General features: G+C 44.0%; 1 protein-coding gene across 1 annotated transcript in view; it reads left to right on the top strand.

Annotated features, from left to right (window-relative positions):
- The window catches only part of UNC79 (unc-79 subunit of NALCN channel complex), a 210,418-nt gene that overhangs the window by 165,193 nt on the left and 21,800 nt on the right, over positions 1–23,425 (top strand). Inside the window, exons 38-44 of the mRNA XM_037031536.1 lie at positions 1,655–1,693; positions 6,819–6,931; positions 7,018–7,103; positions 7,950–8,123; positions 11,573–11,641; positions 14,557–14,667; positions 18,807–18,911. Of these exons, the coding sequence (XP_036887431.1) occupies positions 1,655–1,693; positions 6,819–6,931; positions 7,018–7,103; positions 7,950–8,123; positions 11,573–11,641; positions 14,557–14,667; positions 18,807–18,911 (697 nt within the window). The remainder of the gene's footprint in view (positions 1–1,654; positions 1,694–6,818; positions 6,932–7,017; positions 7,104–7,949; positions 8,124–11,572; positions 11,642–14,556; positions 14,668–18,806; positions 18,912–23,425) is intronic.

Below are 23,425 nucleotides of genomic sequence, written 5' to 3'. Positions count from 1 at the left end.
TCTTACTGAGATCGAGGCAGGTTTTTCTAAACCCACCAGTTTAGTATATTCTCTTTCTTTCGATACCTATAGACTATTTCCATGTGTGCAGAACCATCTAATTATACTTTTCAAAAATTACATATCATATGGTATATTGATTACTTGACACATTTCTTAATATGTCCTCTCATCCCACAAATAGCTGACAAATACCCCTGATGTCCCATTTTACTATTTCAGAGAGGCCTTTGCAGTTGGCCGTTTGTTTGTGGTTGNTAGGTTATCCAAGTTGTAGTCATTATATAGAGGGGTTTTATTTATGTGTTTTTGTTTTAACATTAAGAGAGAATAAACTATGTTCAAGCACGGCCAACTGTGAGGATTGAAACACATGTCCTCTGAAGAAAAGCAAAGGAAAAACAGATGCATATTTACATACTTACATACATATACATATGTATGTATGTATGTAAAGACTAGCAAGAGACAGGGAAAGAGCTTTTAAAGCAAGCTTCCAGAATTCTTAACAACCTGAGCCCAATCGCCAAACCTGCCAGGAAAACAGATTCAGCCGTCACCTGATACGGGGCTTCCTGGCACGCCCCAGCTAGCTCCACCTGAGGTCATGTGGGTGTGCAAACACTTGGTTTGTTTGTGCTAGGCCCACAGGAACTGTGTTCTAAGAGTAAGGAAGTTCAGCACAACCCTTTCATGTATCCCCCAAGCCTTTCTACATGACTTCATATTTTGCTCTCTATTTACATCCCTCTTAAGACTCACCTACCCCCCTTTCTAGGTACCGCCTTCAAGATCACGTTTTCTGTGCCCTTAACTACTGTTGATTTCCTTGCCAGTGTTAATCTTTTTCCCGCAGCCTCATTAGCACGAGAGGCCCTGGGCCCACGGCATCCGGGAACAGTGTGTGGTGTTAGTGGTTGCTGGACCCGCTGCTCCTCTCCACACGCGCCCGTGGCTCGCCTCACTCTCTTGTGGTCTCAAGCAAATAAATCTGTAGCCTTCTTTTTATTTGTTTCTTCAGTATCTTACCAAGATCGAGGCAGGTTTTTCTAAACCCACCAGTTTAGTATATTCTCTTTCTTTCGATACCTATAGACTATTTCCATGTGTGCAGAGCCATCTAATTATACTTTTCAAAAATTACATATCATATGGTATATTGATTACTGGACACATTTCTTAATATGTCCTCTCATCCCACAAATAGCTGACAAATACCCCTGATGTCCCATTTTACTATCTCAGAGAGGCCTTTGCAGTTGGCCGTTTGTTTGTGGTTGGGTTTCAGAGGTTGTGTACGCAAAGTAGTGAATGTTGAGTTGAGTCGATATGGGGATGAATTGGGTCGGACACTGTTCTGATGCCCGTCTGACCCGCCCGCGGAGGTCATTCTGTAGATGGGCCGGGTGATAGTAAACCAGCCTCACTGCACGCATTTCCGTGGAAATACCTGATTTGATGCGGAAAGCAGGTCGTGGGAACTAGGTTAAGTTGAACCCTGGAGACTGACCACCGTGTGGGCCCTTCTGTCCCTGGTTAAGGTCTCCCACCTCACCGTGTAACCCAGAGCCACAGCGGGTCCCACCGCAGTGCTCACACATGTCGTCATGAAGACCTAAGGTAGTCGTGTGACTCTGTCTGCTTTGTTTCCCAGGTTGGCGTCCAGCACTACTTTTTCCAGTCAAGCGGAAAGGTAAGGCCCTACAGTGAGCCTGGATCTCACTTTCTCTTTGTCTCTCGTGCATGGTTATCCTGTTTCCAAAACACCGTAGTGTGCAACACGGAAGCAGTATTATCAGCTTCAGGTGCAGCCCCAGAGAGCACCTGTTCATTTTCTTTTCACACTCTCATTCATTCATTCATGCACGCGTGCATTCAGTCACTCGTTCATGTTAGTCAGTAGTATTTTTAAGCCCACTCTGCACAGGCATCGTGCCAGATGCTTAGGTTTCAACTGGGTCATAACTGACATGATCCCTGCCCTTGTGGGGCTCAAAATCTACCTGGGAGACAAAGATGAGTAAAATGTTTACACATATTTATACCTGTAGACCGTGCTAAGTGCTATGCGTTCAAAGCATAATGAGTCATTTATTTATTCAACAAGTAATTCTGGAGTGACCACCAGGAACTGAGGGTCCAGTAGTTAACAAAACAGCCAGTTCTGGCTCTCACAGAACTCATATTCTAGTTGAGGGGACAGACAACTGATAGTGTAATTCAGTATCATTTAGTGCTAAATGCTATGAAAAATAATCAAGTCAGTCCAGGAGAAAGGGGGCTCCTGGAGGTAGTGCTCTAGATCTAGGGGTCAAGGCAGCCTCTCGGAGGAAGCAGCACTGAACAAAACCCGAAAAGGGGAGGCGCACCTAGGCAGCGATTTATAGAAGGAATGTTCCAGACAGAGGAAGTGGCAAATGCCAAGACTGTAAGTCTGGAAAATACCTAGGGTAGTTGGGGAAGAAGACTCATGTGGCCTGGAGCACAAGGGCCTGGAAGGCGGGGTAGGGACGGGATAGAAGAGGTAAGGGAAGGCCCGGCCGGATAGAGCCCGGGAGGCCATTGTACGAAGTCTGACTTGCACTGAGCGAAGCCGGGAGTGAGGAGTGACGTGACTCCTCTTCTGTTTTGGAAGGACCACTCTGGCTTCTGAGTTGAAAACAGGTCACTGAGGAAAGCAGGTCAAGAGTAGAGGCAGGTTGGAGACCATTTCAGTGGTGCAGGCGTGAGATAATAAAGGTTTGGTTTAAGGTAGTGGAAGTAAGGTTACAGTCAGGAATATTTTGAAAGGAGAAGGAACAGAATTTATTGATAGATTGGATGTTAGGTGAGGGAGAAAGAAAATAGGGCAGAATGACTTGCAGGTTTCTGTCTGAACAGCTGGGTGGCTGAGTGTGCCAGTCATGAAGATGCATGAGCCTGTCTCCATGAGAAGTGAGTGAATATACGATAGGCAGACCTGGGGTGAAGCAGGGGTGAAGGAGAGGAGGGCTTCCCTTAAAGTGTGATGTTTAAAATAAGATCTGGAAAAAATGAGCTGGGTTTAACTGTGCAAGTAGTTGTGGGAAGAGCATGCACAGAGGTCCCGAGGTGGTAAAGGACATTGTGTGTTGGGGGAACTATGAAAAGGCCAGTGCGCTGCAGCATGGTAATGCAGGCCCTTGATGAGATGGGCTTGTCACATAGGACAGTGCTTATAAACCTCATTAAATGTTCTGGGCTTTCTTTTAGCAGCAGAGGAAGGCCACTGAAGGATCTTTAAGGAGCAGTGTGTGTGTGTATGTGTGTGTGTGTAGCGTGTAGGAAGGTTACTTTGGCTGCAGTGGGGAGGAAGGACCAGAGGACAGCAGCAGCGGCTGCTGTGTGTCTTTGGGCACACTTACCTCTCTGCTTTAGCTGCCCATCTATAAAGAGACAGACCAACATACGACCTCCTTGCGCCTTTGGGCACTGTCCTGAGGTCCGAGTGATACGGCATCTGTGACAGCGTAACTGTCACAGCCCTACAAATGTCAGATAGTGTTGTTGTCACACTTCTGTAACAAGGTTTTAGGAGTGTTTGCTTTTCTTTTTTTATGCTCTCTTTGGTCATAGAATTACTTGTTTTGTCCTTACTTTTCCCCCTAACATTTTATTATGAAAAATGTTAAACATACTACAAACTTGAGAGAACTTTATGATGTTCTCTCAATACCTATCACCTAGATTCTACAATGAACATTTCACTTACTTTATCACGTAGCCAGCCATCTAGCCATCCTTCTGCCCGTCAATCCATTTTATTTTTGGATGCATTTCAAAGTAATTTTCAGGCATTAACATGCTTCCCCCCTATATTCTTTTTTAAAATCCTCACCAAGGACACATTTATTGACTTTGAAGAGAAGGAAAGGGAGGGAGAGAGAGGAAAACACTGATGTGAGAGAGAAACATTGATTGGTTTTCTCTTCTATGCACCCCGACCAGGGACTGAACCTGCACCCTAGGCATGTGCCCCTACTGGGAATCGAACCAGTGACCTTTTGGCTTATGGGACTACCCTCCAACCCACTGAGCCATACCAGCCAGGGACCCCCTATATTCTTTAGCAAATTGATTAACTAAATTAAAGTTTAATTTTTGTTTTATGTTTTTTCTTTTAATGCAAAATTCACATTAAAAAGTACACATATTTTATCTGTACCTTAGCTGAGTTTTGACAGGTGCATACACCGGCATAACCCAAGCACCTGTCCAAGTATAGAGCATCACCATCACCCCTGGCAAGTCTCCATGCTCACAAAGGCAGACAGTGTCCTGAGGTTTCCCATTGTAGCACTTCATGTAAATGGAATCATGCTGTATGCGCTCCTCTGTGTCTGACTCCTTTGACTCAGCGTGATGCTTTTGAGTTCTACCATGTTGTCCCATGTATCTGCGGTTAGTTTCTTTTTCAGGGCCGAGTAGTAGCTCACAGTTTGTTTATTCATGTTTCTACTGAGGGACATTTGCATTGCTTCCAATTTGGAGCTTTATGAAACTGTTATAGCATTCTTACAAAAGCCTATTTTTGAACAAGTGTTTTTATTTCTCTTAGGTAAATGCCTAGGAATGGAATTGTGGCTTATAAGATAGGTGTATGTTTTAGTTTATGAGATACTACCAGAACTTTCCTTTAAAGGGATTATGTATTCCCACCAACAGTGTATGGGACTTTGATTGCTCCGCATCCTCGCCACAATTTGGTGGTCTCAGTTGTTTTAATTTTAGCCATTATAGTTTTAATTTGCATTTCCCTGAAGACTAAATGCTATTGAGTATATTTTCAAGTACACTTCACAACCCTCTGTAAATCTTTTCAAAATTTTTTGCGCATTTTTAACTGGGCTCTTGTCTTTTTATTATTGAGATGCAGGGTTGCTTTATATATCCTGAATACCAGGCCTTCATTAAATGTTTTGAGAATATTTTCACTCAGTTTGGGGCTTGCCTATTCGTTTTCTTAATTGTGTATTTTGACAAGAAATCTTTAATTTAGATGCAGTTTAATGTTTTACAAATTAAAAACAATTTATAATTATTTCTTCCTGTTCTTTGTCTAAGGAACCTTTTCCTACCCTCAAGTCAAGAAGATATTCTCCAAAGTTTTACTTTAGAAGTTTCATAGTTTTAGCATTTATATGATCCATCTCGAATTAAATTCTGTTGGGTGGTGTGAGGTGGGGGTCGGTGTCCCTTCTCATCCATGTAGACATCTAGTTATTTCTTCACCATCAATAAAACGACTTTCCCTTTACTCATTGGGTCACTTTGGTGTCCATTACAAATCAGATACCACGTTAGGCTTGAGCTGTCTCAAGGCTCTCTGTCCTGTTTCACGGGTCTGAGTGCTGAGCCCTAAGCTGGCATCGCACTGTCTTGGCAACAGAAGCTGTGCAGTCGTCAGTCTTGAAGTTAGAGAGTGTGAGTCACCCGACTTTCGTCATCCCTTTCAAGGAGATTGGTTTGGATATTTTAGGTTCTTCACATTTCCATATCCATTTTAGAATAAGCTTCTCAATTTGGTGTGGGGCAGGGAAGGCTGCTGAGATTGTATTGAAACTACAAATCAGTATGGGGCTCACTGACATCATAAACATGTTGGGCCTTTCGATTCATGAACATAGTACACATTCTCATTTCCACTGGTCCTTTCTGTTTCTCTCTGCGGTGCTTTCTGGTTGTCACTTGTTATATTTATTCCCCTAAATTTTGTTTTAATAATGACAATGTAAGTGGAATTTTAAAAATTTAATTTTCCAACTTTTTGCTGCTGGTATGTGAATGTGCAATTGTTTTTTTGTATTAACATTGCAATGTAATAAGCTAAGTTCACTTAGTTGATTGGTTTTTGAGTATTCAGTCATTCTTACATTCCTGTGGGGAAATTCTGTTTGGTCATGGTCCATTACCCTATTTATTTAAGAGCGGTTGGTCTTTTTTTCTGTTTGTTTGTTTCCTTCTTGTTTGTTTGTTTTGTAATGACTTTATCAGATTTTAATTTTAGAGCTACTTTTGCCTCTTAAAATAAGTTGGGAAGGGTTCCCTAACTATTGAAAGAGTTTGTTAAGTTTGGTGTTATTTCTCCCTGAAGATCATTTTGAACCTACAAGTTTAAACCAATGTTTCAGGGTAGACGGGACATAATGAAATGGTTGAGCTAAGAGGGACTTCTACCGGGTTCTCAGTTTGGGCTTATATCCTATCTAATACTTTAATCTGAGGGGCAGGGCCGCCCACTCACCCCTCGGGCCCCCCCCTGACTCGCAGAGGTGGTACGGAGGATGAAGAGGAAGCTGCACACATCAAAGCCCCATCTATTTCACCAACTCAGAGCCCCCTCCCTCCTCCCCCGGATCCTTTATCCTCTGGGAATGAACATTTCCCTCCCTGTGTTTCCCCTCAGAGCAGCTCTCTCTTTTAGCCAGTGACACTTCCTGGGAGGATCTTGTTCATTAACTGCGTCCTGGGTTCGAGCCCCGACTCTTCCATCCTCTGGACTGGCGGCCTTTGCAGGTCACCTTTTGTCTCTGGGCCTTGGAACCCTCATCCGTACAGGGGGGTGGCCGGATAGCCTGGGACCACCCGGCATCTCCTGGTCCTCTCTTTCTAGAAACCGATTAACAGGGTCCTGTGTGATTAGAATATTTCATCTCACTGGTGAAAATGACAGTGAGATATTCCGTAAGTGAACTGGTGTGTTTAAATGCCTGAACTCTGCATAAATAAGTAAACCAACGCCTGAGCGCACGCCGTCTGCCCCAAGATTCCTCGTCTTTCTTCTCCCCGCTCCCCCCCAGCATGATGGTTCCGGGCAACGCGGCGGGCGTGGCCAAGCAGTTCCTGCGCTGCATCTTCCATCAGCTGGCCCCCAACGGCATCTTCCCGCAGCTGTTCCAGAGCACCATCAAAGGTACTTCCTCCGTGGGCCGTGTGGGGACCGCAGGTGCGGCGGCTGCTGGAGCCCGACCCTGCTAACCCTGACTGTTCCCTTTCCAGATGGGACTTTTTTGCGGACCTTGGCCACGTCCCTGATGGACTTCAACGAGCTGAGTTCCATTGCTGCCCTCAGTCAGCTCTTGGAGGTGGGTTTGCTGGACACTCGCGGCCCCCGTGGAGTCCCTGCTGAGGGAGGAAGCCATTTGATTTAAAAATGAAATTAAAACAATTTAATTTAAACATTTGACTATAAAATTAAAATAATTTAAAATTTAAAAATCCGTTGAAAAAGTTTTCAGCGCCCAGGCAGGTGTCAGATATTGCTGTTTCTGTGTGGACTTGCTGTTTATTTAAAACGTCTGGACATTCTCAGCTAAGGGGCGGTTGCCACCCACTGGGCACTCAACCCAAGGAACTCCCTGCCTTTTGAAGTATGTGGTGGGTAAAGGAGTGTGCCCTGTCTAGTGAGACTCGGATTCAAGTCTCTGTTTCACTTATTCATGTGTCATGAGATTTGGATTCAAGTCCTGCTTAACTGATGTATCGCTTATTGTATTGTGGGATTGCATCCATGTCTCACGTCCTCCACTTACTCGCTCTCCCTGTTAGCTTGAAGTGTTGGCAGAGTGCCATTCGGACTTTGCTGCTGGTCATCACCCTTAGACTTGGGCCGATAGAGTTTCCCACAAGCATCATTCATTGTGTCTGTTAAGCACCTAGCCACACCGGTTGTAGATGTTTGAAAGACGTTTTTCTTGCTCACATTTCACCTCACCTTTTTTCACTGAATCAGAGATCACAATTTCTCCTAAGTTTGTCTGAATATGTTGATTGTTCTCTGTACCCCTGCCAGTGGCGAGGATGACCCTGAATAGTAGGCGCACAACACAACTACTGTCTGAATGTGTGGTTTTTAAAACTGACCTTTACCAAGTAGCTACACAAATGACCTCGCTGTTTTAGCAGTTGATTCCCTCTGCTCTTGTTTTCAGGGTCTAAATAACAAAAAGAATTTACCAGCAGGGGGTGCTATGATACACTGTTTGGAAAACATCGCCACCTTCATGGAAGCTTTGCCCATGGATTCTCCCAGTAGCCTCTGGACCACCATCAGCAACCAGTTTCAGACATTTTTTGCCAAGCTGCCTTGTGTTTTGCCTCTGAAGGTAAGCTGAGACCAGGATTTCATTTTCAATTGCTTTCTTCTGTTTGCAGACCATCCATCCGCCTTGGATGACTTGATGTTTCCTAAGGGGCTATATAGAATCTCTGTTAGCCACGGAGTGCAGGATATTATTTAGGTTGTTCTCTACAAAGGTCACAGAATGACAGCACTGTGCAGTGGGCATTTGGACTTAGTGATTCCATGTTTCCAGTTTATTTAAAAAATAAGGGTCAGAAAGATGTTAGATTGTGTTTATCTAAAACTTTTCTCAAACGAGTATTTTTAAAGAAATACATAGGTGAATAAATAAGTAGTTTTGTCTAAAAGGAGACCAGACATGTAATGTAAAGCTTCAGTTCCAGAGAATGATCGAAATGGAAGTGACGGCTGTGTGTTTGTGAATAGAGTGCCTGCAAGGCCAAGGTGGTACTCCTGATGGCTTTACACCCGCCTCTCTGCAGCCCGCCCCCCTCCAAGGACACACACACACCTTCCTAGCTGGAACTCTGATAGCCTGAAACTCACGCTCATTTTCAACACATGCTCATTCAATGTGAGAATGCATCCTGTGCTGTTAAAGCTGGAAGAGACCTCTAAAAACCATTCTCTCCAAGGTCCCTGTGTTGCAGATGGGACTACAGGTTTGGGAGGCGGTGGCAATGTGAGGATTGGAACTTGAGTCTCCCGACTCCCAGCCCAGGGCCTTTTCCACGGACAGGCTTCTTGGGTCCTTCTAAAGTGCGGGTGAACTGAGGCCATTCTGTCTCTGCAGCAGGGAGAGGGAGCTGGCTGGCAGTGGCCATTGCCATGTCCATGAGCCTCAGTTGTCCCACAAGCTTTTTGTGCCCTATGCAGATCCCAGGTAGAAGTATGCAGCGTGTTAATGAATCACTTGTTAGTCTGACAGGCGCGGTTTGTGTTAGCAGCACCACTTCTAAAACGAGTATCACATGTATATAAAATGTTTCATAAAGACCAACTGCCCCTGACTGAGACCTTTACCCAAACTGGCTGATTGGGAAAATATGACCCCTATGTAGGTTCTATAAGGATGATAATTCAGGGACTCGTAGCTTGGCGTGTGCAGCTTTCCTTGAGCTGGAAGTTACTGTGAGAAGCAGGAATACAGAGATCTTTACTATCTCTCACATCTTTTTAAAAAATTTTATGTATTTATTTTTAGAGAGTGGGGAAGGGAGGGAGAAAGTGGGAGAAAAACATCAATGTGTGGTTGCCTCTCATGCGCCCCCTACTGGGGAACTGGCCTGCAACCCAGGCAAATGCCCTGACTGGGAATTGAACCAGCAACCCTTTGGTTCGCAGACTGGTACTCAGTCTACTGAGCCACACCAGCCAGGGCTGTCTCTCACATCTTTTGATTCTTGTCCACCCACAAGTATGGAGTAGTGGAATAAGTCCAAGCGAGAGGTTTAGTACTTTGAAACCACATATGTACATAGCTACTATACATAAACACACGGGAAATCAAGTGTATGCAGTTGGCCACATAGAACTTCCCTAGCACCCGAGAGCCATTTAGGGTCACTTGTTCCTTAAGAGAAGTTGGAGGGAAGGGCGGGCTGGCAAATTCAAATGCCTATTGGCTGATGCTATAGTCAATATATATTTTTTTAATTTTATTTATTTATTTATTTATCTTTAGAGGGGAAGGAGAGAGGGAGAGAAACATCAATGTATGGTTGCCTTTTGTGCATCCCCTGCTGGGAGTTGGCCTGCAGGGAACTGGCCTGCAACCCAGGCATGTGCCCTGACTGGGAATCGATCAAAATATTTTTTAAAAATTTTATTTACTTATCTTTAGAGGGGAAGGGAAGTTGAGAAATATCAATGTATGGTTGCCTCTCGTGAGTCCCCTGCTGGGAACTGGCCTGCAACCCAGACATGTGCCCTGACTGGGAATCGAACCGTGATCGTGTGGTTTGCAGGCCCGCGCTCAATCCACTGAGCTACACCAGCCAGGGCTATAGTCAAAATATTAAACTCGAACACTGACCAGTTGGAAGTATTGCCAGCTGCAAACAGCTGGTAAACCTAATTTGTGACATTCAGCCCTGCCCGCAGGAGCGCTCACTGCCCGCAGGAGTGGAATGAGGTAAGACGATGAAGAGACTGGAGACCCTGGCACACTGGAAAGCGCCAGTCCCTTCCCACAGGGTCGGCCGTTTGTTATGTGGGGTGCAGGTCTCGTGCTGACGATCTTCCCACGTCTTCCAAAATGTTATTTCCTGATTTTTAAAACCCCGTAGGGACCCTCTGGGCTACCAGTTTTCAGCCCCAGGCTCAAAGTAATGCCTGTGTCACATCAATTCTGATGGGTATTGAGGAGATTGAATTGACCAATGGTTCCCTTGGGGAGTCCTTGCCAACTACTGCCAGAATGTGTGTGAAAATTTCTCCTGCTAGGTCAGATCTGGGCACTGCCTCTGCTCATCTGCTGCTTTGTTTTTAATCTTGGGGGGGAATATTAAGCCATTGAAAAACCTTCTGTAGTTTGTTCTCATCAGTTTAGAGAAGTGGATTACAAACTTCAGTATGCACCCATGTCCCTGGAGGACTTGCCCCCAAAAACCAAAACAAAACAGATTCCTGGGCCTCATTCTGAGAGTTTCTGATTCAGTGGGGGTGTGGCCTGAGGATTTGCGTTCTAGTAAGTTTCCGGGTAATAGAGGGGCTGCTTGTCCAGGGGTTACCCCTGGAGAAGCACTGGCCTCCTTCGTACTTTCTTAAAGAAGTTACTATGGTACCCAGCTGCAGAAATTTAACTGCAGGCTGCTATTGTGATGTATTTACAATGTTAAATGATATTATTGTTTATTCTTGCTGTAACATTTTCCCCAATCCCAGTAAACTCGATTTAAAAAGTACATTTTGATGTGGAATCTTGCCAAATACAAATCTAATAAATTTATGTGATATGATTTTCTCTTGCAGAAATTTAACTGCTTTCCCCAGGTTTTTGTCATGTCTTTTAGTAGCAGAGAAAGGGCAGATGAAACTGGCTTTTATTTGAATTAATAAGCCTAATGGTTTTAAATTGCTCTTTTTTTTCCAACATGGCCTTTTACAAATTAGTGTTACGTCTTTAGAGTTGGGTATGTGCCTACCTATTCGTCTGTCCATTCAACTATCCATCCATCCATCCATCTGTCCAATTCTTTATCCAACTCTGTCTGATTTAATTTTAGGGCTGTATCTTTGACAAATAGTTTAAGAACTATGTTTAATTATTTAATTGTTCAACATGGTTTAATAAATTTCTTTAAGGCCTGAGAATGACTTTTTTCAGCATGAATATATGTTACAGAAAACTATAAGGAAGCAGCTATGTCTCAGATTTCATTTCCTAAAGTAAATGCTCATAGGAAATACATGAAGCAAAGCTACATTAAGAAGGGTACTCACTCCTACTTTTTTCATATTTGTTCACAGTGTTCTTTAGATTCCAGTTTGAGAATTATGATTTGCCTCTTGAAGATACCCTCTACCAATGCCACAAGGGTATGTATGTTTCAGGCGAGTGTAACCAGTTGGTATCCAGTTATTTTTTAACTTAAAAGGAAAGGCGTGCAGCAGTACTGAAGAAACGGTTGTTGCACCCTGAATGCTTCACTTTCAATCACTGCGAAAGCGTCTAATGGGAAGGGCTCTGCTACATGACAATGTCACTGGTTTTCTTAGTTCTGGGCCAGGTTCACCAGTCTGTCTCCCATACTGCAAACTAAATGATGGCCCTTCTAAACAGATCTCATTGCATTAATTCCTTCCTTTAAAAATCTGTGATAAGTTCTCGTTTCTTTTAGGACAATGTCCAAAATGTCTTCGTGTGGCACACAGGAAGGCACCCCACTAACTTTCCAGTTTCCCCTTGGGCCCCCTGCCCATCCCCCACGCCTCCTGTGTGCTTGCAGAATCCAAACAACCACCACTGTTCTTGAGAACTTACCACACGGCAGGCATTGTGCTAACTGCTTGACATTTGTAATCTTATTTAATTTCATACTTCCTTGCCTTTGCTAAGGTCATTTCCTTTACCTGAAATGCTTAATACTCTTGTCAGTGAGGTGAACTTCTCATTCTTCAAAATGAGACTTTGAATTTCAATGTTTAAAATGCTCATATTCTCCGTAGCAGCTTCCTCCTCTGTCAGATGCCATAATACTTGATGGAGCTCTCTGAATTAGCACTTGCACGGTATCAGAGTCTCCCAGTGAGAATGTGAGCTGCATGAGTTCCAGCATTGCGCCTCGTTCGCCTCTGTGCTCCTGGCTTCATTTCTGGGCTGCATTATATGAAATGGTACCACAGTTTGTACTGCAATGGCTTGTAACTGCTAGTTAATATACCAAGAAGGCACAGTTTCCATCACTTTTTACCTTGAATGTGCTTTCAGAGATTCATGGTTTATGTTGGAAAGTTGCGAAGAGATCATTTCGTCTAATCTGTGCATTTATTTACAGATGAGGAAAGAGGCTTAGAGAGATGGTGTGTCTTGGCCAAGGTTTTGTAGCTGGTTAGTGGGAGATCTGAGACTTGAACCTACATCCTTTGATTCCAAGCTCCTTGGTTTTTCTGTTGTATTGCCCCATCACCATGCTGCTCCGCTAGATAAAAGAGCAGATTTCTATGTAGGTTTGAATTCAGGTTTCTTTTTTTTTTTTTGACAAGTGAGGATGCATTTTCTGTCAACAGAGCCATATTCCTCTCCCCATTCATCCACTGTCCAAGGCAAGAACATTTATAGAGTGAAGGATGCTGAATCAGCAATACTATTTCAAAGAGTTTCTTCTCAAGATTTTATTTTAATGTGGAAAGTACTACATGAGTTTGTGTGGGGAATACAAAAAATGAAAGGTATAATTTCTATCCTTGGGGAACTAACGTGTAATGATTCATTTCTCTTATCAATAAGGAAAAAGGATCTCAAAATGCTTATATCCATTGAATCTGTCATTTATTTTCTGGGAACCTATTATGAAAATGCAAATATTATACAAAGACCTATTTACTGGAATGTTATAATAAAACATGACTTTTGTGGCCATTAAAATGGAGGATTATGAAGAATTCCATAGCCCTGGAAATTACTTTTGTTATTATATTAACAAAATGTAGTGTTGTCTTTGTGTAAGATTTCACCTTATAAACTTGTGTACAGGGAAGAAGGGAAATACAACGAAATGTTGTCACTGAGTGGTAGGATCGAGGCTGACTTCTGTTTCCTTGTCTACACTCCCTACAGCCCCGCGTGGGTGTGCCCATTAGGCACAAATTCCTTTTACCGTCCAGGCAGTTAGGACTATAGAGGTTGAGAAGGAGTGGAGATAATGACATGGACGTCTTTTGGACCTAATTGAAATGATCCTGTCTTCCCTACAGAGCAATTGCCTCTGGAAAATTGCTCTGGAGTACGGTCTTCACTTCCATTCAGTAGCTGTGTGGCATTAAGCAAGTTACTTGCCTACTGTCCTCTCAGGGGCAGAACGGAGACACCGAAGCTTCAGAGTTACGATGCAGATCGTATCTCACGGGCGTGGAGGGCTAACTGTGTCCAGGTGGCTGTGTACATCATCTCCTTTAACTCTTACAACAGCCCAGTGAGCTGGAGGCCGTTACCATCCTCATCTTACAGAGGAAAGAACCAAGTCTAGAGAGATTATATCACCCATTCAAGGTCACAGAGAGCCAGAGTTCGAAAACGTGTGTGGGACTCTAGAACTTGTATCGTTAACTACTGTAGCATACTATCTCCTCAGGTTTGTTACAAGAAATTTGAATAAGAGAAACTACATCAAAGTGTCTACCTCTGCCTGATACTTAGTGTGTGCTCAATAGATGTTTCTAACTGGCTTCAGAAAGTATATGGACTAAAACTGACCCTCTGTGAATGAATTCAGATGGGTAAAGCAAAAATGACAATGCCTTTCTGAGGGTGGACTTTGGCAGGAAGCTGGGTCATGATGCGTTTTGTCCGAGTTCAGAGTGCTTTGGCGCTCACGTGCGAGGGGGGGGGTTGTGCTTTAGTTTCACGGAGACGGTGGGCTTCCAAAGGGGCTGGGTCTGAGGGACCCAGAGGCGTCTAGACACTCTGAGAAACAGAGTGGGGGATTCGATGCAGACCTCACAGCGTCTGGATTGCTGGGGGTGGACATGAAGGCAGGGTTTGGGTTAGGTGGGTTTCTAAATGATGCATCTGGAAAAACGAATATCTTCTTTTAGCGATAACATGGTTAAATCGTGATCTTCAATCCATTGAAGATCATAGCCTTGTTAGACCCATAGGGTTGCTGCAGTAGCCACCTGGCAACAGATGTGAAATGCAAAGAATGATCCCATTGAAGTATTGTAAGACTTTAACACTTTTTTTAAAGGAAAGAATCAGCCATTGATTGTATCTGGCCCCAATCTCGTTGCAGAGTTTGTTGGAACCATTTTCGAAACTGCTCAGCTTTGTAATTCAGAATGCGGTCTTCACTTTGGCCTACCTGGTGGAGGTGTGTGGCTTATGTTACCGGGCCTTCACCAAGGTAAGTGTGCACGTGGCGATGAGATCCCTCTTAGGTTCATTGTTTCAATGCAGTTTTCAAGTGAGTAATTCTACTAAAGTCTAATAAATGTCATTGGAAAGAAACACTTTAGATATGTATATAAAATACCTTAAATATGCAAACTTGGAAAATCCAGGATCCTGTGGTTTTGTAGAGAAGAGGTATTTTGAATGAAATGAGATAATGGTCTAAATGACCTCTGAATGGCCTTCTCAAGTTCACCCATGATGAGTGGGCAAGCTGTCCCTACATATTGTTTTTATCCCCAAAGTAGAAAAATACCGGGTTGTCATTTGTGAAAGCCTGTGGAGAGCACCTTAATTCTCATCATTTGTCTGTCTCCCCAGTCCTGGGTTCGTGGCCTCTGAGATTGTAATCTCATTTCTTGTCATCTTGCCTTCATAATGCTTTCTCTATTGCATTATCTTTAGTGCCCCCTGCCCCACCTCTGAGGGATGGAAAACTACTGCTCGCCCGGTGCATTTCGCAGCCTCGAGGGAGCTGGTAGACGCTAATGGGAAAGCAGGAGGCCCTTCCATCCTTACAAACAATGTGCAGATCTTCCTTTTTCCATGCCCAGGTTTTCCAAGTTCATTTTCTTTTTTTTTTTAAAGATTTTATTTATTTATTTTTAGAGGGGAAGGAGAGAGGGAGAGAAACACCATGTATGGTTGCTTTTCGTGCATCCTCTGCTGGGAGTGGGCCTGCAGGGAACCAGCCTGCAACCCACCAAGTTCATTTTCAATGGGGTCTCCATGCCTGTCGTCCTCCTGAGTATGCAGAATACCCCGTTAGTCATGTTGTTCACATCTGCAAGCCCTTTATTTTCCTCAGAATAATCAAATTTTATAGCAAGGCTTTTATTCTATTTAAAACTCTTGTCTCCTTTGGTCCCACCTCGTGTCCATTGTGCCGTGTTAAGTGTTCCCCAGTAACCTCCTTGTTCGTCTTTCTGATTATAAACCATTACTCTGCTGGAACCATATGTTTTCTAGCTACCAAAATAATCAGCGTTTTTCCTTTTTCTAAATTCTTCCTGAAAAAGGACTTTTGTCTTTTTTTTTTTAATTTAAAAACATTGATCTGTAAGACATAGCGCCAGATGGAATGAAAAGATGCTCTGTACTTAGAAGTCATCTTCTTTATGTCTGATTTGTTTAAATTGGTGCATTTTGTTAGAGGAAAAACCATAATGAGTGTGTATTTTCCATGTGGTCCACGATGGGTATTGATTACAGGGCACTTCCCGCCACTTTGAATTCAAGATATCCTTGGCCTTGACTATTCATTATACATTAGATCTCCTCACTAAGTGTCCTAACTTCAGGGGCCTGTCACTTTGTGTTGTCACCTGCCCTTTCTCACTTCTTCAACCGGAACTGAGTGTTTCTACAGAACACTTCAGTTTAGGGTGTTCCCGCCTACCTCGCAGGTGATGAGACCCTCTAAGCGAGGGTTAAAGTGCAGTGTGCAATCAAGCCTTCTCCCTACTTAATCTAAAGAAAAGGCTTGGAAAGGTAAGGCATTGAAGCCTTCTCTCTATGCCAGCCTAGCAGCCTAGAAAACTTGAAAACTGTCCCACTGAAACACTAGACATGCTGGATGAAATCAACATTATTTTTAAAGTGGAGCTAATTTTATTAACATGAAGAGAGACAAAAATGAAGAGGGAATTGAGAACTAGAGTGGACATTGTAGAAATCTTGGGGTGGGTGGGGAGTTGTCTGTCTTGGCAGCTTAGTGGCTTGAGTTTGAGAGCCCACACAGAAAAAGGAGATGAGGTTTTGGGAGTATTTCAGGGCAGGAGTTGGAGCAGAGCCACCCCCAGCAGAAAGTCAGAACCCTTGAAAGGCTATCCATTCGGTAAAAGGGTGATTAGGGAAGAATATATTCTTGGGTGGAGGTGACAGAGACAGGGATTCATCCGAATGTGGGAACTGGGAACGATTTGTAGACTCCCTTGGGAACTGGTAAATGTATACCCATCTTTGAACATGTTTAGAGTTTGATTTAGAACACCTGCCTGCAAACTAAAAAGTCAAGTAACATTGGTGCTGAGCAAGCAATAGTATCGGAGTGTCTGGCAGAAATAAGTCAATTCTCAGACCTCTCTGGAGGGATATGCCTTTGACCTAGGCCCAACTAGGGTCTAGGACTTCCATAATCAAAATCTTGATGAACGTGAGCTCACAATCTGACATTATAAAATCATGTGAGCAGATAATCCACCGTGAGCTAGTTTAGTTTAATCAACAAACAGCAAGATTATTCTCCCTAGGGATTTCCAAGATTAGAACTATGTGATAGAGGCTATAAAAACATACTTTAAATGATAAGCATATGAAGGAAAGATTAAAACTGTGAGAAGAGAGCTAGGCACTTAAAAAAACCAGATAGATTTGAACAAAGTAGAAATTCTAGAAATGAAATAGTAGCAGAGACAGCTTGATGGGCAGGTTAAAGAGCAAATTAGACATAGCTGAAGGGGAAATTGGCGAAACGGAAAAGAGAACGCAGCACAAAGATAAAGAGATGAAGACTCTAAAAAGAAGATCTAACCTGTATCTAGTAAGTTTTAGAGGGAGAAATAAGCTTTAGATCAATTCTAGAATTGATGAAAATCAGTAATGCCTTGATTCAGGAAGCACGGTGAGCACCAAAAGTATTACAAATAAACTCAAGTTTGGCCTGCTCATGCCACAGGCTACATGAGTAAGGTACAACCTGCCAGACCAGCCAAGAAAAAAATGTGTAAGAGCAACCGAGAGAAAAGATGCTCTATAGGCTGACGACAGGCTTCTCAACAGCACAGTGGAAGCCAGAAGAAATGAGAAAGAAGAAACAGTGGATACAAACTCAGGGGGTCTCTCCAGGTGAGAGAGATTATGGTCTTGATTATGGTCAAGAAAGGACACAGGGGGCTTCTGAGACACTTACAGTGTGCCGTTGTTTGATCTGGGCGCCGATGACCTGAGGGTTCAGTCTCTACTAATGCGTTTCTGTGCACCTACGTTTTATGTGCTTTTCTGCACGTGTGTTACAGTTGACTCTAAAAATGGCTCACAGAGATTGAAAACAATCTAGAGTTCCATTAATAGGAGGATAGGTTGATGACTTTAGGTATGTCCATACATAACGTATTGAGTATTAGTAATCTGTTTAGTTGAAAGAAATAGACCTGTATGTATCAATAGGGGCTAATATAAAAAATATAATGTAGTGAAAAGTTACAAGTTGCAGAAAGATATGCACAGTATGATACCATTATAGAAGGTTTAAAATGTACAATATACCTATAATATTATGCACTATAAGAGGAAGTTAAAAACATGCAAAAGTAATATCACACATTATAGTGGAGACAAGTTGTGCATTGTATTATACATTATAATAGTGTTTTATAATTGAACATTATAACAGAAATTTTACAAATATGGAAAAATAATATACATTTTATGTACAATACATGTGTAAGTGAAAGCATTAAAAAAGCATGCATGAAATAACAAGCACCATTCAAAATAGTGGCTACTTCAAGAGAGAAAGAATAGGTAGCTTCAGCTGTTTCTGTGGTGTTTGATTTATAATTAAAAAATGTGAAATCAAAGCAAAATGTTACAATTTGACAAGGACAGGTGGTAGTACCTAATACAGTCCATCTCTCTGTTTTTCTAGATGCTTAAAATTGCCCATTTAAAAAGTAAGTTCCTTAGGGAGGGTAGGAGATTCTTGAAGCTGTTGTACATGTTTCTCTCTAAATGATTTTCTATTGAAAAAAATACTTTTATATTTGTTTAATTTCTGCAGTTCTGGGAACCTATATCATTCCCTGGGAATAACGGCCAAATCCTGTGGTTTCAGTATTTAAGAGCTAGCCTGTCTTTTTCTTATTCATTAAATTATGTGGTCTCAGTGCTTCAATAAACTCATTACACACACACACAAATGCCTTTTTAATTTTTCTTGTTTTAATTTATTTATGAAGAACAGTGCATTAGGCATTTTTAAATATGGTTTCTTACTTCTGATCTGTGAATCATTTAGAAGCTCCTGTAACATGGATGTATTCTGACTGAGGTTTTAGAGACACTCACCTTCTTCTGCTTGCCCTTATTCAGGAGCGGGATAAGCTGTACCTGTCCCGTAGCGTGGTTCTAGAACTTCTGCAGGCCCTGAAGCTGAAATCTCCATTACCAGACACAAACCTCCTTCTGCTTGTCCAGGTAGGCTTGTGCCTCCTTTGCAATACTATCGGGAGACCAACTTATGTTTGGGAAAATTCAGGAAGGTGTGGGGCATATGCATGAATCAGATATTTCTGTGCCTGCTCTGTGCCAGGCAATATGGTGGGCACTTTACTAGTTCCCCTCACTTTGTCCTTACAGCCACATGAGGCATTGGCTCTGCATTGTGGGTGAGGAGCCTGGGGGTCGGGGCTGCTGTCCAGCGGCTTGCCCACCTGAGGTCACACAGCTGGCACAAGCAGAGTCAGCATCTGAGCACAGGGTCTGTTTGGTGGAGCACGACCTGGCCAGCCTTTCCTTCCATCACGTGCCCAAATCACCATAACAGCCCCGAGCGTTGGTGCTGCCTTCCCCTCTCTCTACACCAATCCGGCTTTTGGCTTCTGGCTGCCTAGAGGAATTTTGCTAAAACTCTTTTTCTCAAATCACACTCTGCCTTGTAAACCTACAGTGACCTTGCAGTCACTGAGATCTACTGAACTACTGAGATCTTTCATTCTCTGGCCACATTTGACTGCTCAGCGGTACTTCCCATGACGGATGTTTACCGACCCCTGTTTTGGGCTAGGTTCTGGGAATGCAGAGAGCTAACAGACAGGCGCCCCATCCCGACGATGGGCTAAGCATCATGTAGCATGTAAAGTACCAAGGCAGAGGGAGTGGTGAGCCAGCCTGGGAGACGGAGGCAGGAAGGGGCTGGAGAGGCAGATGATGAAGCCACAGCCCCTTCTTTCCGGGACTTATTATCTGGTAGGTGAAGCTGAGGTGTAAACAAATTCCCACCAGTGTGGTGGGTGCAGTGGCAGAGGGGTGCTGAACAGGGAAGGGGCAGAGAAAAGGGACTGTGGACCTGGAAGGGTGCACGGAGATTGGGGTGTTTACTCAGGAGAAGAGGAGGAAGGAGACCTGTCGTTTACCATTTCATGTCCCTTCTTTCACTACTATCTACTGTATGACTACTCCTTAGGGTCAGAATTGAGTATTCCTCAGAGCCTTGAGGTTTAATAAAAAGTTGGTGTACTTTCAATGAAGAATGATCTTCAGAGGTCTTTGAAGAGCTTTGGGAGCACATTGAAGCTTTTGGAGAGCAGTGAGCACTAGAAAATGACAGTACTTGATGTCGGGCATGATGTAGTCAGAATGAGGTGGCTTCCATTGTTCCAAGTCGGCGAACAGCCCGAGGGGAAGGTGGAAGCAAAGCGCACGGCCTGGCCATGACTGTGTTCTGAGGTCAGGCAGACTTTGAAGCTCTGCCAGTGGGTTGCCTGGGGCCAGCCCCTCCCACGCACACATCAGCAGCTATGCGGCTTTCCAGTACGAGCAAATTGACACAAGTGAGCATAAAGATGAATGGGACCCACACCGATTTGGAGGGGAGGGCAGGTGAACTGGGCTTAGTGAAACAGCCCAGGAGAGGTCCAAGGCCAGCAGGACGACAGTGTGTAGAAGCCACTGGCTTCTGGTAATGTTTTGGTTGATGACCTGCCACCTCAACACAGCCTAGGTTTTAGGCTCTGAAGGTGCTTTTCCTTCATTGCCCCCTGTTTTGAGCAGAGCAGATCTACAAGGCTGGATCTTCTTGGGGTCGGGGCCCTGACGCTGTGACTGCGGCGGGGGGTGGGGGCGCTGGTTTGCTGTGAAATATGTTTGTCAACCATAATAAGCGCTTGTCACGAAACAGCAAAACAACACTGACAGCTTCAATCGCCTGGTGCTTAAGGAAACCATGAAAACAGTGATTATTGCATCACAGCCTGGCGAGCAAATAGCAAAAACAAATCAGCTTTGGGGGAAAAATAAGGCAAAAGTTGACTCTTCCGAATGTATTTTTTAGACTCTTGTATACCATGTCACTGGATTCCATATTTTCTTCTTTTTAAAACAAATGTGTATTTGTTGTTGAATCATTGAGTTAAAAAGTCAAGTTGTAAATTACGTAGGCTGGAAGGGCGTGGTGGAGACATTCTGAGATGGTGCCTGTGAAGAGCACCTTTAGGAATGCTTCCACCTCCAACGAAATATGTAGAGCTTCGTGCTACTTTGAAGTGACGTATCTTGGTTCTACAGACTTTTAGAATAAACAGTTTTCATCGCTGAAGGGAATAAAAAGGAGGCATACTTCAGAGTTCTGGTATCTGCCCTGTGGTTTCTGGCTAAGTGATGGAGAGGAGACCTCTGTGGGGCCATGCATGGGATGAAGGACCTTGTTTCTTTATGAACAGTGCGTCTCTCTGTAGGGGTTTGTCCTTGACCACTTGGGTCCTCCAGGTGTTCCCTGGAGGACAGCGCCGTGTGTAACCTGCTCTCTGGCAGCTTCTCTTGGGCCAGAGAACCTAGCCTGGAGTCTGAGAGAGCTGTTTCCCTTACTGACGGGGCGGGCCCGGCTGTGGCCCACTCAGTATGAACAGATGTGTCTGAGGCAGGCAGTGACTTCCTTTATGGATACCACGGCCGCCATCTGAGGGCTACTGGATGGCTTGGTTTAAACTGAAAACAAAGCACCATTTGGAAGGAGAAGCTCCCCTGGTGAGCCACCACGAAAGGCGCTGGCCCCATTAGTGAGAAGAGAGTTGGTTTCTCACACTTGGATTTACCCATTGATCCCCCCCCCCCCCCCCCGCCAGGAACACACGAGGGTATTTCCTCTGCCTCCTGAACTAATAACTTAGTAGATAGATGAGTCCGCAGAGAGGGATCTGTTTAGTTCTTCTCATAGATAGGCTGGGCCTTTGTTGTTTACCAGGTGCTCTGCTGGTGAGAGTCCCCTGAAGGAACAGTGAAACCCCCGCCCAAGGAATGTGGGGGCATTCCAAGGCAGTGGCAGGCACCAATCTGTTCCTTAATCCCCAGGATTCATTCCTGGGGCCAGGTCGTGGGAGGCCTCCCAGCCTGCAAGAGTGGGCCGTCCAGCCTGGACTCCTGTTGCGTTTACTCACACATGAAGGCAGGCGGCCTTCAGTGTTCAAGTGCACATTTTTAAAAGACAAAGATGCATGGAGGCCGTGAAGAATTTGCAGAATAGAAAAGATACAGGCATTCTTCAGAACCCGCACTGCAGACGACCAGGGCCTGGTTCTTCCGCACTGCGGACCGAGGCTCTGCCTCGTGTCAGTGTGGATCTGTCCACAGTGTTGCTTTCGCTTATGACGTTTTCCCTTCTGCCGATCTGCTGAGCTCCTTGCTGTAGCGAGATGTCCTTATAAGTGTTCTCAAGGTGGATTACAGCAGAGTTTTCATAAGAGGGTGATAACCCATCAACAGCCACTGTAAAGGCCACATAAGCTCAAATCCAAAAGAACGCCCTCAGCGCCTATTATGTGTCAAGAGTAGGTAGACATTCTGCTGATTTGCATGTGACACTCCCGCTGTGTGGGATATACCTGCATATTCAAGTGTGAGAAATCAGGTGGGTGAAAGGTCTTCTTTTAAAGATAGGCTGGCCGTGGGCCGAGGACAAAGAGCCGGCAGGGGACTGCGATTGTTTTTCGTTCACAGTCACCGTTGATGTGGGGTTACGAATGTCAGTTGAGTTCCTGACAATCCGATCCCTCTTAGGCATGAGAGGTGGGGGTACTATTTTGAGTCTCATTTTGATCATGAATAATGGGTATTATTCTTCTGTATTCTTCCGTGTCTGTGTGGGAGCGCCTCTTTCTCTCGGGAAGTATGGAAATCTTCTTGTGTGGCAGTCCCCGTGCCCCTCTCTGATTGTAGTTATGTCCTTCTCTTTTGAGCAGTTCTGGAAAGTTCTAATGGAGTCTTTTGGTTCCCGGTCAGCAGCTATATAAAATGAAGACAGGAAAGTTGACTTAGTTGTACATATTATATTAAAATACACTGGATTACAATGCATTGATAACAAATAAATAGTTGGTGGTTTTAGGCTTATGCACTTTTAAACCCTTCAGTACCCCAGATTCTCCACAGCACCTCCATAATGGTTAGGGTGATGTTTGATTGACTTTGACTTCTAAGAGCTATCAGAGGTTAAACATGTGGGTTTGGCCTCGTATCTTGGCACGACATGGCTGACAACCTGCTTGCATTGTGTTTCTCCTTCCACTTGGCCGCAGATGCCGGGTTAGAGAGACTTGTGCTGACAGGAGACAGAGACTTTCGACATTGTGCTTCTTCACGAATCTTATCCTGCCCCGAAGGGCACGGCCCGGCCCTGTCGGCACACTTCAGGGCGAGGGCGTTAGCCCACCTAGGAGTGCTCCCCTGCACGCACACTTCCGTGCAGTTCTGTCTTGCCCTTGGCCTCTCTCAGCTGTGCAGTCTCTTGCTTCATTTTAAAGAAATTAATTAAAATGATGGTGTCCTGACAGAGGTGTTGGAACTCAGTTATAAGTAGTTCATCGTAGATGGCAGACACAGATAGCTTTTGCAAATACGCTTTATGGGGAAGACTATCTGCCAGGGTGTTGGGAGTTCATTCTTTTCACCATGTACCTCTATCAGATTTTTTTAACCTATAGATTTTGGCCGAAGTT

The sequence above is a fragment of the Sturnira hondurensis genome, unplaced genomic scaffold, assembly GCF_014824575.4.
Source record: "Sturnira hondurensis isolate 20B ecotype Veracruz unplaced genomic scaffold, ASM1482457v3 Scaffold0021143, whole genome shotgun sequence".
Taxonomy (NCBI): Eukaryota; Metazoa; Chordata; class Mammalia; order Chiroptera; family Phyllostomidae; genus Sturnira; species Sturnira hondurensis.
This window is presented reverse-complemented; position numbering and strand designations above follow the sequence as displayed.